General features: G+C 39.1%; 2 protein-coding genes across 7 annotated transcripts in view; one reads left to right on the forward strand and one right to left on the reverse strand.

Annotated features, from left to right (window-relative positions):
• uts2b (urotensin 2, beta) overlaps positions 1-2,657 on the forward strand; it is a 9,954-nt gene extending 7,297 nt beyond the window's left edge. For 2 of the 3 annotated variants that reach the window (XM_082156024.1, XM_082156026.1), the window contains 2 exons: positions 1,415-1,458; positions 1,557-2,657. In XM_082156024.1, the coding sequence (XP_082012150.1) occupies positions 1,415-1,458; positions 1,557-1,667 (155 nt within the window). In that variant the 3' untranslated portion in view covers positions 1,668-2,657. Of the gene's footprint in view, positions 1-1,414 lie in introns of all 3 variants that reach the window. The other variant, XM_082156025.1, reaches the window with a different exon arrangement.
• The window catches only part of per3 (period circadian clock 3), a 26,530-nt gene continuing 9,551 nt past the window's right edge, over positions 1,962-18,940 (reverse strand). For 2 of the 4 annotated variants that reach the window (XM_082155764.1, XM_082155765.1), the window contains exons 6-23: positions 18,233-18,434; positions 16,389-16,440; positions 15,410-15,549; positions 15,213-15,291; positions 14,372-14,478; positions 13,050-13,206; positions 12,845-12,953; positions 11,726-11,854; positions 11,538-11,646; positions 11,169-11,307; positions 10,373-10,509; positions 10,114-10,299; positions 8,795-9,055; positions 7,628-8,328; positions 6,567-6,756; positions 5,941-6,127; positions 5,364-5,514; positions 1,962-3,777 (exon numbers count right to left, since the gene is read on the reverse strand). In XM_082155764.1, coding sequence (XP_082011890.1) covers positions 3,667-3,777; positions 5,364-5,514; positions 5,941-6,127; positions 6,567-6,756; positions 7,628-8,328; positions 8,795-9,055; positions 10,114-10,299; positions 10,373-10,509; positions 11,169-11,307; positions 11,538-11,646; positions 11,726-11,854; positions 12,845-12,953; positions 13,050-13,206; positions 14,372-14,478; positions 15,213-15,291; positions 15,410-15,549; positions 16,389-16,440; positions 18,233-18,434 — 3,147 coding nt within the window. In that variant the 3' untranslated portion in view covers positions 1,962-3,666. The remainder of the gene's footprint in view (positions 3,778-5,363; positions 5,515-5,940; positions 6,128-6,566; positions 6,757-7,627; positions 8,329-8,794; positions 9,056-10,113; positions 10,300-10,372; positions 10,510-11,168; positions 11,308-11,537; positions 11,647-11,725; positions 11,855-12,844; positions 12,954-13,049; positions 13,207-14,371; positions 14,479-15,212; positions 15,292-15,409; positions 15,550-16,388; positions 16,441-18,232; positions 18,435-18,940) is intronic. The other 2 variants (XM_082155767.1, XM_082155766.1) reach the window with 2 other exon arrangements.

The raw sequence follows: 18,940 nt of genomic DNA on the forward strand, positions 1-18,940 counted from the left end.
TAAAAAGAGTTAAAAGCTCAGATCATTTGGTCTCAGGAGAATTTGAAGAGAAATGTTAGAGAAACTCCAAACGAGATGCATGTGAGGTTACTGGGGTCTTCTTTCATTAGGAAAAACATCTGAGAAATTCATTCATTGCTGTGTTGGAGAAGCAAATAAGACATCGGAAACACTTTACAATTTCATGCATTAACATTGGTTCAGTCATGACAACTCTCGGGATAGTTTGCAAAACATGTTATTAATGTAAATAGAATGTACGTAGGTTTAGTCTTGGCAGACCTGATTTGCTGCAGAACAAGTACGACTTTCTTCTGATAAATGCTCAGAACATAAATGAATGGAAATCGCCGGGTAGCAGATCTCGGCAGGTGGTGCTGGGGAGGTGGAGGGACAGAATACGATTTTTCATAGTGTGCCGAGAGTACATTTTTGGATGCGTCATGGTTATAAATGGGAAATGGTAATGGATATGTGAAATTGATTGGCTGAGAATGTTACACTGAACGAACGAATCAGGGGTGCGTTCCGTCGTTACCAACACATAACGAGAAATGAAAACCAGCTCGTTTATTTGTTTTTTTTTAGTTTAGTTTAAAAAACGAAAAATTTGATTTTGGCTCGATTTTTCATTTCAAACTAAATATCGAACCCATAAACCGATTTGTAAACCACAAACGAAAAATGAAAAATCAAGCTCGTTTTTTAAACTAAACTGAAAAACAAATAAACGAGCTGGTTTTCATTTCTCGTTATTCCATTCCAAACAGGAAATGATCAAAAAGTACACGGACCACCATGGCTGAACTCTTCATTTAAATACTTTAGCTAACATGAACTAACAATGAACAATATTTCTACCGCAGTTATTTATCTGAGCTAATGTTAATCTTCATTTTAAGATCACATCTGTCAACATTAGTTAATGCACTGTGAACTAACACGCACATTTAAGGTTTAACAAAGGTTAATAAACACTGTAAAAACATATTGCTCATTGTTAGTTCATGCATTAACTAATGTAAACAAATGAGACCCTTTTGAAAAGTGTTAAAAAGACATTAAATAGAAACAGTAATTCTATTAAGGGTGTGTTTATTGAAGCTTTTTCGGTTACACTTTATTTTAAGGTGTCTTTGTGACAGTGTAATTATACATTTAAGTACTGACTAATAATAATGAACAAGATGTACTAACTCCAGTTAGGGTAGGAATAAGATTTGGTTTAGGGTTAATTGCATGTAATTATGCATAATTTATAGTTATTACTACAGCAACTACATGTAAGGTGTAACAAGGAAATAAAGTATAATTAAGTTTTCCCACTTTTTCTTACATTGAACCTGTATTATAGTAACTTAAACAGATGGGACTGCAACTCACTCTCTTCTGGCTTTATTCCTCTTTCTCACAGGCCTCAGAACAGCTGGATTTGTCCCGAGTCAAGCTGTAAAAGACGTGAGTGACTATATTGAAACCCTATCATCATTCAATATTATATCAAGAGACATCGATAAAGTTTTATTGAAATATATTTGCTTATGTTTGTCATTCAGGCCTTGCTGGAAAAGCAGTTGTTGAATCCTCTGAGTCGTTTCCTGGGCGGAAGGAAGCAGTACCGCAAGCGAGGCAGTAACACCGAGTGTTTCTGGAAATACTGTGTCTGAATCAGCCAGTGGAAAAACACTTCTCATCCGCTTTACCTGTCGTTTTCAACACTCGTGCACAAAATTTGAGGGCCTGATGCACTAAACTTGCAAAAAAATAGATTTATGTTTGTAGGAAAAATAGCTGAAAATGTATTTGTACATACCTGTCCTTTAGCTTTGATGTAAATAAAGTAAATATGTTTAAGAAAAAAAAAAAATGTTGGATGTTGTCGTGTAAACGTGAAATACTCGAGACCATTAAAAGCGACAAAATACAAAAGCAGATAAAAACGGAGAAATATGAGGATCATATACAAGTCATTGTGTTTTTTTTTATTCATATTTATCATGTGGTGTCAAAATATTTCCCTGAATTTGAGACAAAATAGCTTTTTACATAGTTCATTGTATTTTGCACCTTTTCTTTTTCCGTAAAATACATTGTACTGATATTTACATTGGTTTTCTTTCAAAACCGTACAAAATTCATCTTTAATCACAAAACTGTACAAATCCGAAGTTTCCTATTGGGTCCGGACTGACGGGTCAATAATCGGCCTCTGGCAGCTCTCAAACCTACAAACCATCAAGGAACTACGCCTGTGACATCAGCAACAGCACAGAAACACACTCACAATAACACACTTCAGCTCTGACACTGACACAACAGAGCAATAAATAAAATAAAAAAACAAGATGACAAGAAAGAGGTTTGGTGAGAACCGTACGGTACACTGTGATGAGTTGGTCTTTCTGGATGCTTTATGATGGATTTGATACGTTTTATATGTACCAGTGAATCTCATGAAACATATTCAGGTCACAACTCACCAGAAAAAAACACAAAAACTACATAAAAACAAATAATTAAGACCATTTTTAGAACCATAAGATTACATGCTATTTTTGCATTACAACCAGTAAGCATTTTTTTTTCCGAAAACAGACGTCATGAAAATAAATGTCACTATGCCAATAATCATAATGGTCCTACAATGGTCATAATTTTTGAAGGAGAGAAAATAAAAAAAATAAAATTACATATAATATATATATAATATTAAATTTAATATGAGAAATGTGACCCAGTTATGTTTTTGACACACCAATCTACATATTCAACCATCAAACCAATCTTCAGATTACAGTCATTACACCCTAACTTAAGAGTTTTATACCATAGTAAGAGACATTGCTTGACATCTTTCAGACACCTGTATGGTGGACAAATAATATTTGAAATTGAGAAAGAGACAATGAATTAACACACTGTGCTGTAACACTGACAGAAAAACGCGTTTAAGGCCTCATTCAAATCATTCATTTGGACTGGATGAACTCAATCAGGACAGAATATCATCCCTCTCATTACTCGTTTGCTTAATTGTGGCGATTCAGCTCGATGCGGGAGAACTAAACAGAAGACTAGTTTGAGATGAAGCGGTCAAAGTAAGCAGCAGTAAAGTAAAGCTTTGGACAGTAAAACCAGGTCCAAATATCATTCATAGACGCTTTTATATTTGGCGGTGAGTGCTAATGTTCTTCAGCAGCCGAACAGGATGCTGGACTTTGTGGGACATTTATCTCTGCGCAAGTGGTTAGAAGCTCATTACAGGTACTTCTGGGAGATCATAAACCCTCCTGAGCCTGCGAAATTCAGTAGAGGACACATTAACAAAAACATTTTGAAAAACATGTTCGGGCAACAGCCTTAAAAAAACTAACAAAACTACACGTGTGAATGTGACGTCACTACCAAATGATAGTCTGATATTCACAGTTGTTTGGGTCCATGGACTGTCTGTAAAGGAGAAATGCATGGTCATGTGATGGCCGGCGTACACATGTGGAACTGTCCATCTCCTGCGAGCGAACAAACTCAAGAGACATCACCTCGCGTCGCGCCCTTCAGACGGGATCATGAGAGACCGGCACACGGACGGCTCTCCCTTCCTAAGATTCCCGGAGTCCCAGCAGGGCCTGCAGTTGCAGTGATTGTCCATTAAGCTGAGAGCTTTCAGGTGTCTGTGGCGGGTCTGGTGTCCTGTGACGGACAGGAGCTGTCAGGAGGGTCAGTCTGAAGATTCAGTTTCTCACCCGATTCCATGGTGTTACAACTCACACAGCCCTGGAAAAACATTTTAAAATAAATCTATGAGATCATGATGATGCAAAATAAATATATGCTTCAGTGCTAGATAAAAACCACGAGTCAGGCTGAAGCTGATGGTTGATATAATATTGATATGTATATGAGATGCATCAAATTGAGAAATAACAATAAATACAAAATATTTCTTGAGCAAGCAAATCAGTATATGTGACCCTGGACCACAAAACCAGTCACAAGTCGCACGGGTATATTTTTGGCAATAGCCAACAATACATTGTATGGGTCAAAATGATGGATTTTTCTTTTATGCAAAATCGCGAACATAAATGGACAACCTTTAAGGCGATTTTCTCAATGTTTCGATTTTTTTGCACCCTCAGATTCCAGATTTTTAAATAGATGTCCTTTCCTAACAAACCATAAATCAATGGAAAGCTTATTTATTCAGCTTTCAGATGACGTATAAATCTAAATTTCTTTTAAAAATTTACGCTTGTGACTGGTTTTGTGGTCCAGGGTCACATTAATGATTTCTGAAGGATCATGTGACACTGAAGACTAGAATAATGATGCTGAAAATTCATCTTTGCATCACAGAAATAAACAACATTTTAAAATAGATTCAAATAGAAAACAGTTGTTTTAAATGGTTTACATTTTTGATATAACAGGAAAACATCTGACACAAGGAGAAACTCCCTCTTCTGTTATCTCAAATGAATTAATGTGGCCAATATATAGTAGCCTGGTCCTTCATTTGTACAGAGAGTCTGGCCACTCTCCATTGACAAGCGTTATACCATGGTCTGGGTGAATACTCGATTCTGATTGGCTGCAGGGTGGCCATTAAAAAGTGATAGAGGACACCTAGTAAAGGAGTTCTGGTGAAACTGACTGTTTACCGTTCGAAATTAATAAATAAATGCGCTGGCTACATCAGCTGTGAGTAACCATAGCAACCGGCAGTCAAAGTATCTATACGGACTATAAATCGAGCGGACTATAAATATCTCCGGTTGCTAAATAAACCGTCAGGCGTAACCAGGGAAACCAAGTTATTGTTTGTAAAAACTTTAGATTTCGATTGTAAAACTAATTAAAATATAATCTAATGTTTTAAAAATGTGTTATTTGGCAAGTGACCATGGTATAAGCGGGTTAATGCCCGACGAGGTGTCCATTGTCAGGTATATATGGACTTCGGCGGAGGAAACCGTTCACGCCTCGCCGTCGTCCATTAATACCTGACAATGGACACCTCGAAGGGCATTAACCCTTACTTAACTTCCTTGAAGGCGGGTACTCTGTTGAAGTTTAAAACTATTGTATCTGCCATAACCAATCGCTAACGTTTGGCCGTGACGTAACCCTACAACTCAAACTAGCGCACAACCTCAACGTCACCATTCTCAGGGCACTCCCTCTGTTCGCTGATTGGACCGCTAAAGAACTGGCCGCAAGAATATACCGCAAACCCAGACGGAGTACTGAAGGAAAATGAAAATTGAGCGGAAGTACGTAGGAGGGCGGAGCCAGGCTAAATATATAGATCTATAATTGGTACATATGTTCGATCCCGACGTAAATGAGAAGTTCTCGACCTGTGTGTTGATCTCCTGTGGGACGGTGTGCTGACGGATCCAGGGATGAACCTCTGCGAGCTCCTTCTTCTGGTCCGGGTTGAACCAGGGTTGCATGGGCTGCATCAGAAGCAGCTTCTCTCTGTCTTCTTGCAGAACCTGGTCCTGATCCCTGCATGGACATCCACACACACACACAAAGCCAAACTCACTCAGGCTGCCTCAGCACGTTGCTAGCTGACACTGAACAGCACAGCGCTTTGATTTCAACATCTAAATCCTGCTTTTGTATTCGCCCTCTCCTCCTTCCATAATCAGGAGCTTTTTAAAAGGATCCACTTCATCAAGCTGCTAAACACGGGTCTCATTGTGTACCGTCACCTGGAGTCACCTACCTCAGGGCTGACGGCGCAATGAGACATTTAGCTTGATCAGAACTACCTCAGCGAGAGAGCCTGGCAGCGCTATCTCTTTCCCCTGTGGAAAGAGATGCTGAGAATATCACGTTTCCCACAGGTTTCTCAGAGGAATCAGCAGGAACCCGGGATTGAGAGGGAGAGAAGGACAGAGGGAGAAGACGTTCCTCAGGGTCTGTTACCTGGGGCTGATCTGATAGGTCATCATGATGGGCTCTGGTGTCTGCTTGATCGTGCTCCACAGAGGGTTGTCCACGTGCTTCTTGAGGGTCGCACGCTCCTTTTCCTGGGCCTCCGCGGACTTGCGCGCCTTTCGGGACGTGTCCGACGAATCGTTGCTTGCGAAGTACTTGCTGCTGTTGCTGCTGCCTGTAAACGGGAAACGTCAGGGCTCAGTTTAATGACATTTTGCCTTTTACATAGTCATTCAAACTGTAAAAAGTGACTTTTCGAACTATTGAAAAAAATATTTCAGTTTATCTACTCCAAAATGTCATGTTTAATTCAGTTTGTTACATGCCATTGTTTGGGAAATTTACACACAATTTCTGAGAAAACTGTTTCTACACTATTTTTGTTTTTAGTGCATGTTTGGAACAAAATAAGGGTGAGTAAATGATTCATTTTTGCATCGAATTTCCATTAAAATAATCTCCTGGGAGACTTTTACAGTCTAGTTGAAACTAGGCAACTAATCCAAAGTCTCGTAACACCATCTACAGAAAGAAGCTATTTTGTGGTGGAAGTGCGGTGCCTAATTCCCTCCACACAACATTAAGTGTCATGGACGAGTGATTTTGAACAGCACCGGTATGGCTGGTTGACGTTCCGTTAGATCCCAGTCCGGATCCGGAGCCCAGTGAGCCCGACTCTCCGGAGCCACTGCCCGATGCGTTGGAGCCGGTTCCTGAGCGGGCATCCTCCTGTAGCAACTGGTCAAGCATCTCGCTGGAAGTAGAATGGGTGTCCTGGTTCCCCGACTCGCTGGGAGCTTCTTCCTGTGAGCAGATAAACAGACAGCTGGAGTCAATCGATTTAACTTCATTCCCAGTTCAGCTTCTTAAGGAAAACTTCTAAACAAAGATATGCAATAATCGTGGATAACTGGTCAAAGGCCCTTTTACAAGCATTTCTAAATATATATATATATATAATATAATATAATAATATAATATAGATTATAAATATATTTTACTTAAATATATCATGCTTTCTAATAATAATTAATAAAAAAAGGCCTCTTAAGAACATTTCATATGAATTTTTGCAATTATTTAAATATTTTAAATATGTTTTAATTACTTGAAATATTTTAATAATTACTAAAACAATTTTTTTTTATTTCTCTTATGGCACTTTCACGTAAATTTTTACAGGTATATTAATATTTAAAATATATATTGTTTTTTAAAAATATTTGACATTAAAATATTACCTTTCACACAAATTTGAAAGTCTTTTAATATTATATTTTGGTATTTTACTAAAACTAAGTAATTTAATAATTAACATGATAACATAATTGGCCCTTTCACATTCATTTGTAAGAAAGATTTTAAATATATATTTTAAATACATTTTAATATTTTACTTAAATATTATAAAGTATTTTAGTAATAATTAATGAAACATCAATTTGGCCGCTAGAGGCCCTTTTTTTTTTACAAGTATCTTTACAAATATTTTTACATATTTAAATACTTTACTAAAAATAATATAATAACATAATATGAGGTCATGAGAACTACATGCATAACAATTATAAAAGTATTCGCAAAATACTTTATAAAATAGTTTCAGATTGAGTAAATCATGTTTTTCAGCTTCTAAAAAGTATGCACGCCAACCCAGATCTCAGTAGGGTCTCACCGTTTTGGCGTGGTGCTGGTGCAGACTCTCAGGACCGGTGCTGTTCAGGGGTTCGGTGGGTTTGGTCAGCTCCTCCTGGAGTAAGTTCAGCTGGATGGGTGAGCTGGAGCGAGAGCTGGAGAAGAGCGCTGTGGGCTGTGCTGCATCAAGGTCTTCCCCAAACCAAGGGGTGGGAATAGAGTCGACCTCTGCGGAGGCACCGGCTGGCATCCCAACGCCCGTGACGGTGGACCCTGGAACATGTCCCTGCAATGGAGACCCATGAGCCATGTGGGCACCAGGTGGGACAAACCCGCCCATATTAAAGGGAGTCTGGGGAACGACTCCCGGCGCAGCGACGGGCATCCCCTGGAGATACATGCCATTGGTGCCGGGGTACATGGGGTAGCTAGGAAGTAGGACAACCATCATGGGAGTCATGGGCTGCATGTTCTGGAGACCTTGATCAGGCTGGACCACCATGGGCTGCTGATCCGCACCGACGGTGAAGTAAGGGGCGGTTTGCATGGGCACTGCCATGGGCGGCACAAAGCCGATGTTGGATGGCGGGAGCTGAGATGACTCTGAAGAAGGCCAGGAGGAATGGGGCGCTCCTGTGGGTCCGGGAAGCGACCAGTAGTTGCCCGGCTGGGAGCCATAGCTGTCGGACGAGTCCTCTGGTTTCGGACGCTTGTGTTTGTTCGGAGGTCGCACAACATCACCTGAGAGCAGATGGGAAAGTTGTGTATCGTTTGATAGTGACTGTTAATGGAACTTTATAAAACGGTTAGTTCCAGTCCTTGATTCTGATTGGTCGATAGCTGTGTTTTAGCACAGCCTCTCATACCTTATTGCTCACGTATGTGAGACAAGGGCTAACACATTTTATTTCCGTGAAACATACCAGTTAATTTCCAATATTGCGCAGAATAGCGGAGTTAAAACTGGAATGATAACTCAAAAGTTGTAGTAAAACAACTGAGCTTTTTCAGTTGCTGATGCCAAAGCCAATGTAATACAAATAAATAAATACAAGTAAATTTTATACATGGAGAAAGGTCTGTATTGCTTTAGCATCCGCCATACACACACAAAACTTTATGGATTTTTCTTTAAAAATACAGTTATAAAAAAAAAAAACTAAAATATAGAGTTATTTTAGAGCTCCCGAAGCGTTTGCACACACACCTCTGTGATGAGAATGGGCCTTGCTGCTGTTGTCCTGCTGGAGGTAGGAGCTGTAGGGACTCTGTAGGATACGATGTCGGAAACGGTCGACGAATTGCTGCTCCTCATTCTGGGTGTGAGCTGACAGCACCTCTTTGGTGAGACCCACCAGGAATAACTCCTCCTGAGCCGCTGAGGAGGTGCTGGGGGCGGGGCATGCAGGGGTGGGGGCGGAGTCTGTGGGCTCGCTACCCATTGGAGCATCTTCCAAGGCTGTGACTTCTGGAGGAAGAGATGGGGCAGCTACAGTAGGACATTTACAGAGTTTCAATGGTTTCCGAAGGACATCCTGGGATTTTTAATGACCACAGAGGACCTCGGTCAACGTCTCATCCGAAGGACGGTAAACTATAGGTATCCGAAACCATAGTGGACGTTACTGAGTGCACTCAATCAATCCCACAATACATCGCAATAACGAGTGTACAACTGATGTATGCTCAACGGCTAGAGAATACCCATAATGCACTGTGAGAGTCGCGCGTCGAATGATTTCCCGCATCTGACCAGAAGATGGCGCCCGCAGCTGAATCATCCATCCATTTTCCAAACCGCTGGTCCAATGTGGCTACAGCGTTATCATACAGGTATACATTCCTTTTTAATTGATTATTAGATTGTTTAATTATGATTTATGTATGCTAGTTTCCATGACAGAGTTCAAGATAAATCATTTCATTACTACTGGAGCTGCCAGTTTGCTACGTTTTAAATGATTAATAAGCAGCATAAACCATAGTTTGGTTATTGACCATAGTCAATAGTTAATGAGTGATAAAAATTCAGTATTATAAATTTTAAGGCCAGACAAGTAGTTTGTTGAAGGTTGGTTTGTAGGCAAGGACTACACGGATATATTTAAACGCACATACCTATAGACTGAACTCGTAATACACATGTGCATGCCATCAGCGTTCTCACTGGTTCGCGTTTTTGAAGTTTGCGCAGAAAGAACTTAAGAGTTTTCTGTTAAAACGGTGTCGTGTTAGCGGCCCCTAAGTTAATAACTATTGATCGTTGCGACGGAAGTGAATCAATCAAAACTAACTTTAGCTGGACAATAACTTTATTCTAGAGCTGCTATAAAGCCCAAACACTTTACTTTAATTTCCTATTATCAATGTAAAGCCGCTTTGGAACAACCTACAGTGTTAAAAGCGCTGTATAAATGAAGATGACTTGACTTGAGGGTTTAGGGGGCGATTTCGAACACACTATGTCATCTGCCTAAAAACATAACACTTTTTGTGTCACTGTATGTGGCGTCAGTGTTAACTCACCCGACTCGGGCTGCGGCACATGCACTATGGTGCTGCTGTAGCTGCACTGACTGGTGACGGACACAACGCTCATGGCTTCTGTAGAGATCGTGAGGTCAGTGAGCGGTGCTCCCACTACCGCTGCCGTCGTGACTGATCCCGCAGACACCTGACTGTCCAGAACACCAGCGCCCTCGAGAGCAGCTTCTGCAGGAGACAGACCGTGAGAAACCGTGCAGGGCTTTAGGAGAACACAGAAAGGGTCGGAATGGACTCGTACCATCAGTGTTCATGGTGTCTTCATGTGCGGCCGCTTCAGGTTTATCTTCCTCAGACACAGAAGAAGAGGATGAAGTAAATGTGGACAAAGACTCGCTCTTTCGTTTCAGAGCAGATGTTGCACAGCTTTCTAGATATCTAGAGAAGGAAAAACACAAACCAACATTAATGGGCTAATTTAATTCATTTTTTTCCTGTTGTTTCTAACTGTTAGTGTATATATATTATTTTTATTTTATTTTATTTTATTATATATATATATATATATATATATATATATATATATATATATATATAAAATCCAATAATAGACACTACACTGATCTAAAATGTAACTTCTTTCTTTAAATTGGAAGATTTTTTTAATTACATTTTTAATTTTGAAAGACTACAAAATTAATATATATATATATATATATAAAACAGTATGGATTGCATATTTAAATGAATTACTAACTTATAAATGAATTATTATAGAAACAAATATTTAATTGTTTGGATTATCCAATAATAGATATTACCACATTTTATTTAAAAATGAAATTTTTGTTTGAAATTTTCAGAAAAAAAATTACTATATAAAATATATAGCTATTTTTATAATCTGTTCGATTTTTATAAAAATCTAATCTTATATGCAACATTATGGATTGCATATTTAAATGATTAAATTAAATTAACAATTTAGAAAAACAAAAACGAATTAGAAACTAATATTTTGCTGTGCTTTAATTTTTCAGAAAAAAATGGATATGATATATGACAGAAGTTTTGGTCATAGCGCCCGCATGCCTCACCTGATGATGCTGTCCACACAGTTGATCTGCTGGTATGATGGAATGTGTGGATGTTTCCGGGCTTCTTGTAGAGACTGCTTCAGATGATTTCTAATTCCCAAACCCTGGCTGGAGTTAGGATGAATGCCTGCGCCTGCCACTGATGGGAACAAATCAAACAAATCAAATATCACTACGTGTGGGTTTTGGGTTTATATCTTGTGCTTCTAAATCAGACTTTAAATGAAATTACATTTATTAATTCACCATATGCTTTCTGATCAAATGGCTGCATATGGTATATTTTGGTTTACATCTATAAAGTGCTTCTATTTATGCTCAAACAAACAGAGATGATTGAGGACCGATGTAGAAATATAGGGTCCAGACCTGCAGTGGTTGGTCCTAAAGGTGTGAGCTTCCTCCGGGAGTCGCGATACGCCTGCTGGCCCCAGTTTTTCACTTTATTGACATCCGTACAAAACTGCTGCAATGTCATCTACAAGACAAAAGATCCATTGTAAGGTCCTGCCAAACCAACACTGATTTGTCGATATGTCATGCACTTTCAGACGTACTGGTTCTCTGTGCGAGTCTTCCCAGAGGTTTCCATTACTGTCGCTGGACGACGCCACACTGATGTAGTGCTCGTGAGAGCCGTTACTACCCAGACTGCCATAGCCACTCGATCCATTATTATGAACAGGCTGAGAGAAAGACAGATGTGATTAAAACAAACCAGCAGCTCAAATGTGCTTTACAACTGTAGTCATGCCACATATGAAGCAGAATGCATTTTTTTATTCACTTTTATTTTTATTTTGTGCGTTTTATGTTAATTTGAAGTTATTTTTTAGGTGCATTTGTCATTTTATTAGTTTTTGATCTTTTTAAATAAACTAAAGCTGATATAAAAATAAATTAAACCTAAATATTTTTTATTTTTTTTTACTTGTTTAATTGCCAAGGCAACATTTCTAATTTTGGCTTAGTTTGATTTCCATCTAATATTTGTATTTTATTTCAGCTTTATTTCAATTAACAAAAATGTTTTTAATAGATTTAGTTAACAATAATAACCCTGATATGAAGTCAAGCAGGCATGCACAGATATTAGCTGATCAAGATCTAATTGTGGGCAATTGCTTATGACTATTATTATAGTTTAGATTGCTTTTGCAGTCATTTTGCTCTAATGAAAGAGCACTATTGTTTCAAGAATGCTTTCCTATAATTGATGTGACAGTAACAGACTACCGATTTTAGGCTTTAGTGAGTTTATTTGAACAGTTTTCATGTATTTGGGTCTGTTCCTCATACAAATTGATCCATGCAAAGCTATTCAGAAAAAACTAAACAAAAAACTATTTATTCAGTAGATGCATTAAATTGATCAAAAGTGACCGTAAAGACATTTATATTATTAGAAAAGATTTATGATTCAAATAAATGCTGTTCTTTTGAACTTTCTATTTATCAAAGACTCCACAAAAATATGAAACTGTTCTCAACATTGATAATAATCAGAAATATGCAATGTGTAATTTACTCCTGTGATGCAAAGCTGCATTTTATAATATATTAAAATAGAAAACATTATATTAATATTTACTGTATTTCTGATCAAATAAATGGAGCATTTTGGGCTGTATAAAGGTTGTCCGCCCGTGTCTCTTGTGGATTTAGTGATCTCTCACCTGCTGGAAGAGCTTGTGGATCATGGCTTGCAGCTCTTTCACGTCCTCGCACATGATTGGCTGCTCGGCGTTACTCCGTGCAGCGAAAACATCTTCATTCAGAGGTCCACTACAGAGAAGACGCACATAAACAAGTTATGGTGTATGTGCGAATGTGAATGTTTGGATACAGAAACAACTGACACATTCATGAGCCGGCGCTTACGTGCGAACTTTGTGCCTGCCGATGATGAAGGCCACCTTGCGGCTCCAAGGGTTGATGAAGCTGGACCAGCTTGAGTCCAGGGACACGTAGTCACCGTTCTGACACCGGAGCCGGATGGGCGAGTGTTCAAACGGAGGTTGGCCTGCGTACTTCAGAACTGAGGGGATCATGACAATTTTTATTAAGACCATATACAACATTCAAATCTTGCTAAAGCACTAAATGGTTTATCTCCATTAAGAGCGAGCTCTTAACGCACTATAGTCCTTCACGTCTATTGCGATCTCAAAACGCTGGCCAGTTGATAAACCTAGACTATCAAAATCAACTGCTGGCGGAAGATCCTTTTCCTATTTAGCACCTAAACTCTGGAATAGTCTTCCTAGCCTCGTTCGGCGAAGCAGACACACTCAGCCAGTTTAAATCTAGATTAAAATCACTTCTCTTTAACCTAGCACACACATAACACATTACCAATTTCGATTAAAGTTAAATGATTGTTAGGCGGCATAAATTAGGTCAACCGGAACCGGGAGCACTTCCTATAAGAAGCAAGGCATCTACACTAACATTAGTCTGTCGGGTCTCATCCTCATCCCGAGGTTACCGTAAGTCAGCCGGATCCGGTCCATATCCAGATCAGATGGTGGACCTGCACCTAGACACGACCAAAACGCAGCCCTGAACGTCAGCAGAGACCATGTCTACTAGACAATCCCCTGCGAAGGCCTCGAAGATACGATCCTCAGCAGAGACCACAAGAACCAGACCGGTCCTCCACACAGACCCTATGACCAGCCTCGGCTCCATGCCAGCGTGACGAATCGATCTTCAAGCAAAAGGAACTGGATGAATATTTGAATGCTACTGAATTCTGACTTGTGATGCAGCTTGAATCATAATGACACCGTGTTCGTTGGTTGGCCAGAGGAGAACTGAGCCTGGTTTCTCCCAAGGTTTTATTTCTCCATTCTGTCACCTGGTGGAGTTTGGGTTCCTTGCCACTGTCGCCTCTGGCTTGCTTAGGTTGGGGACACTTAATATTCAACAATATTATTGATCTGACTACACTTTGACGCTGTTGTATAAGAACTGAACGATGACATCATTTCTTGCAGAACTGCTTTATAGATTAACTGAACTACTTAAATAATTGATGATCATTACAACGGAACTGAATCAACACTGAACTGACTTCAGCTCGATAACAGCCGAAATGCATCCTTTTCCTGCTTTGTATAAGGCGCAATATAAATAAAGGTGACTTGACAAGACTGATAAAGCCTTTAAAATGTAAAAAAAAAAAGTCATAATGGACGTACTTTTGCGATGCATGGTCAGCATGAGCTGGCGATCGTCTGGATGCAGGATGGTCAGAACAGAGGAACCGATCAGGTCCTGAGGGAGGTAACCGAGCAAAGGCACTGCCCTGCACACACACACAACTAATGAACAAGGATTCATTTCACAGAAACACATTTACAACAAGAAATTGCATTTATTTCCAGACTTTTGTTGAAATGAACATGAGACCGATTAAGTCTCATGTTTGAAAACAGTCCAAGCCTTCATTATTTGTACAAAAAAGACTTTTGATTCCAGCACAGAGTAACAAGATATTGAACTAATCTGGTCAACAAAGCTGGAGTTACTTCACAGTCATGCTGTTATATAAGAGCTGACACACCACCTGACCATCACTGCAAAATATCCTTAATGCGAAGCTGCTGACTCAACATTATTTGTTCGTTTGGTAAACAGCCATATAAGATGATGGAAACTTACCACTACTTACCAAATAAACAAATACATGGATAGAAATATTGATTAGAGCCTAAATTAGTATTAACTTAAAGCATCTGCCAAGAAAAAGTCTATTACAACAAAGAAAACTATACATAACTACTACTAATAATTTCCCCAGCTTTACTCAATACATCATATTTTTTCAATTAATAATAATAATCTGCTCAGCTTTACTCTGGGCAACATATTATTTTAAATAATAACAATAATATTACACAGCATATTATATTATATATAATTATAATTATAAAATAATGTGTTCGCACAGATTATTATTATTAATATAATTATTATTTGAACACATAACCATTCACCAAAGCCGCTATGGTATTTTGATTAAAGGTCCAAATCACTCACCGGTCATCCACTTCTAAGAAGACACAGCCTGGAGAATGAGTCGTGCTGAATATGCGCTTGTCCATGGGGATGCGAGGGGCTGAGGACAAAACCCAGATAATCATTATTAGATCAAAACTAAACTGGCAACATATTGAGGTCATGTGACAACCAAGCGGTTTCAGAATGTGCTGAGGTGAAAGGTCAAAGGCTCGTACCCTCATATCCTGAGATGATGCGTTCAGCGAGGGACAGGCAGCACGGCTCTTCCTCTCCACTCAATCCCTGAACCTTCAGCAGGTACGGAGTGATCCGGAAAGGACAATAACGCATTTCTCCATCTCTGTCTTTCCCTCCTCTGATGGCACACACACACACACACACACACACGTATTTAAAGACACTTAATATTCAGTAATATTACCATTTTGACTGCACTGACAATACTGGATCAGAACTGGATGAACTATTGTCTTCTGTAGAGCTGCTTTATAGCTGAATATTGAATTCATTTCATAATTAATAAACTCTAACACTGAGTTAATGTAATTGAACTGAACTGAATCAACACTGAACTAAATTGAGCTGAATAATGACACTATTGTCTTTAAGAGCTGCTTTACAGCTGAAACTGTATTCGTTTCATAATTGAAGAATTTTCACAAAAAAATTGTTTATTACAATGAAGCTGCTTTGAAGCAATCTGTATCGTATAGCTAAACGAGACTTGACAAAATAAGACATATGTGACCCTGGATCACAAAATCAGTCACAAGTCGCACGGTTATATTTGTCGCAATAGCCAACAATACATTGTATGGGTCAAAATTATCGATTTTTTTAATGTCAAAAATCATTAGGATATTAAGGAAAGTTCATGTTCATGTAAATTTCCTACCGTAAATATATAAAACATTTATTTTTGTGAGTGAATGCAGCACAATCGCCAACATAAATGCACAACTTTAAAGCCTATTTTCTCAATTTTGCGATTTTTTTGCACCCTCAGATTCCAGATTTTCAAATAGTTGTATCTCGGCCAAATATTGTCAATACATCACTGGAAAGCTTATTTAATCAGGTCCAGGGTCACATATCAGATAAGAATGAGTAATAATGCTGTGTAAAGAGCAATTAAAAAGTCATCAGGAAGCAGGAATAAAGTGAGATAAGGAGATCAGGTTTCCTCTGACTGACCTGAATCGACAGAAGAAGGACTTGACCTGGGCACATTCAAACAGAAGCGCTGCTATGGAGAGCACAAACACAATCATATTATTATGAGCCGAATTCATCAAAGCTGTTGTTTGTATGATTAAAACAACCAGCTTTAAAGGGATAGTTGACCTAAAAATGAAAATTCTGTCATCATTTACTCGCCCTCAAGTTGTTCCAAACCTGTATGAGTTTCTTTCTTCAGCTCAACACAAACGAGGATATTTTAAAGAACAGTTGATGAGTCCAATTGACTTCCATTGTATGTGACTGTCGTGGAAATTTTAAAGTTTATATTAAACTAACCATGTTTCTAACATCTAACCTTATAACTTTAACATCTAACAATTTGAACAGGATGTACTATGACAAAACCAATGGAAAACTTTGACTGTGTGCGTATGTATGTATGTATGTAAAAATAACATAGTTTGGGAAATGAAACTAGACAGTCTGTTAGAATCTTGTGATTAACGAATGAAGTCATCATTAAAACAGTTTGCTTGTGCCAGTGACAGAGGAAAAAGGTTGGGGCTTTTGAACCAATTGAACCAATCATATTGAAGGTGACATGTTAGTCTTATTTGTTTTCTCGATTCTATAAAAAAAACTGTTGTATATGTGTTTTACGGTGGGATTTCTCAATGGAATTTGTCTGAGATCCTCCGGCCTTGCTTCTTGGGAGAGATTCCCTGAGAACTGCTCGGGAAGATCTCCTGGCCGTTATTAAAGCATTTGAAGGACATTTGCTGAAGTCTGTCTGTTAATTTATTCCTGCGCAGGAAGCTAGTTTAGGGGAACAAGTTAGCTAGGTGACTTATAGAGTGGGGACGTCGATTTGGAGATGAGACTCATATCTTCTTTTGTGTTCAGCAGAAGAAAGAAACTCAAACAGGTTTGGAACAACTTGAGGGTGAGTAAATGATGACAGAATTTAAGGGCCAATCCCAATTCTACCCCTTACCCCTTCACTTACCCCTTCCCCTCTGTTTTGCGTGTGCACGTGAAGGGGTAGGGCTGTCTCAATTATCTTTTGGTTGGAGGGGTAGGGGTAAGGGGAAGGGCCAGATAGCCCTTGAAACGAAGATTTTTCGGGACCACACTTCAAACGAAGGGGTATGAGAAATGTACCTGCATACACCGGCTACAGAGGCAACATGACTGCCAATAATCATTTTCTTTGTCACATTCAATCTTGTGTTCATATTTACGGTCATGTTCTTCAAAGAAACAGTTGCAAAAAAATCGTTAAAGTTCGTTAACAATATGACGCGTGTAAAAAGCAAAAGTTTGAAGCGAAGTGGACGCGCGAATGAGGCGAATTCGCGTCCACCGCGCCGCACTAAACGCCTCATTCGCGCCGCAAGACCTCCAGACGCGTGTAAACGCGTCTTTTAACATTGAAATCACTCGCGCCAGACGCTCTATTCGCGTTTGGTGTGAACGCAGCTTTTAGGCGTCGAAGATATCGTCATCTTCGTTATTTTCTGCAAACTTCAGAAGAAAAATACAAAAAATAGCTGTAACTCACGCAAGACTACAGCTGACGACGGCATCTTGGAAGTTTGTAATAAACATTGGCGCATCTCCTGTGATGTAGGCGCTAGCGACGATGTATAATGACATGTAACGGTGTAGTAGTGGTGTCCCATTTCTTAGGGGAATATTTTCACCCCTACGCCTTGACACTCTGTTTCAAGGGGCAAGGGTTAGGGGTAGGCGAAGGGTTAGGGGTAGGCGAAGGGGTATAAAATAGAATTGGGCCTAAATTTTTGAGCAAACTATCCCTTTAAACTGGAGGATTGACATCATGACGAGCGACTCACCGTTGTCCGTTCCCACATTCCAGTGCGGCAGTCGCGGCTGCGCCGTGTGCGAGTAAAACACATTGACGTCCTGATGGTACAGTAGATCCACGAACTTGGCAGATTCCAGAAACTTCCTCTTGCAGTGAAGCACGCTGGAGGCCTGTTCAGACGCGTACACCACCTTCCCCGAGGCCAGAGAGAACACCACCACAAACATGTCCTGAGAACACCAGAGAACTGTTCGTGAACTCACGCTCATTAAAGCCAGACGGCCCACGGTGAAACAACAACAGATAACAGATTCCACCAATCCATACTTCGACGTGCAAAGCTATCAAAAATGTCTGGTATTACAAGTTTTCTAAAATGTTACGTTTAAATATGCAAATGAGGCATTATCTAATAAAATAGGCACTCATTTGCATACATTTCCAGAACTGAAACCTGAACAATGGATGAAACCAGGTTCAAAAATCTTTTCATTTTGTTGACAGAAATATTAGTCTTAGTTTTCACACAGAGGATTATAAACATATCTGTTGATCACTCCATAAATCAGAAAATACTGTCAACAGCCAGAAAACATGTTTAAAAAAAATAAATAAAAAAAAATCAGGTAAACGATAAATGAACAAACCATCTGTAAAATCCTTCAGAATATAGATAGGAATAAAACTGTAAAATCTGGTGTATGTAAAGCTGTGGAAGTGGAGATTTCTGACTAAA

The sequence above is a fragment of the Leuciscus leuciscus genome (assembly GCF_965113295.1).
Source record: "Leuciscus leuciscus genome assembly, chromosome: 23".
NCBI lineage: Eukaryota > Metazoa > Chordata > Actinopteri > Cypriniformes > Leuciscidae > Leuciscus > Leuciscus leuciscus.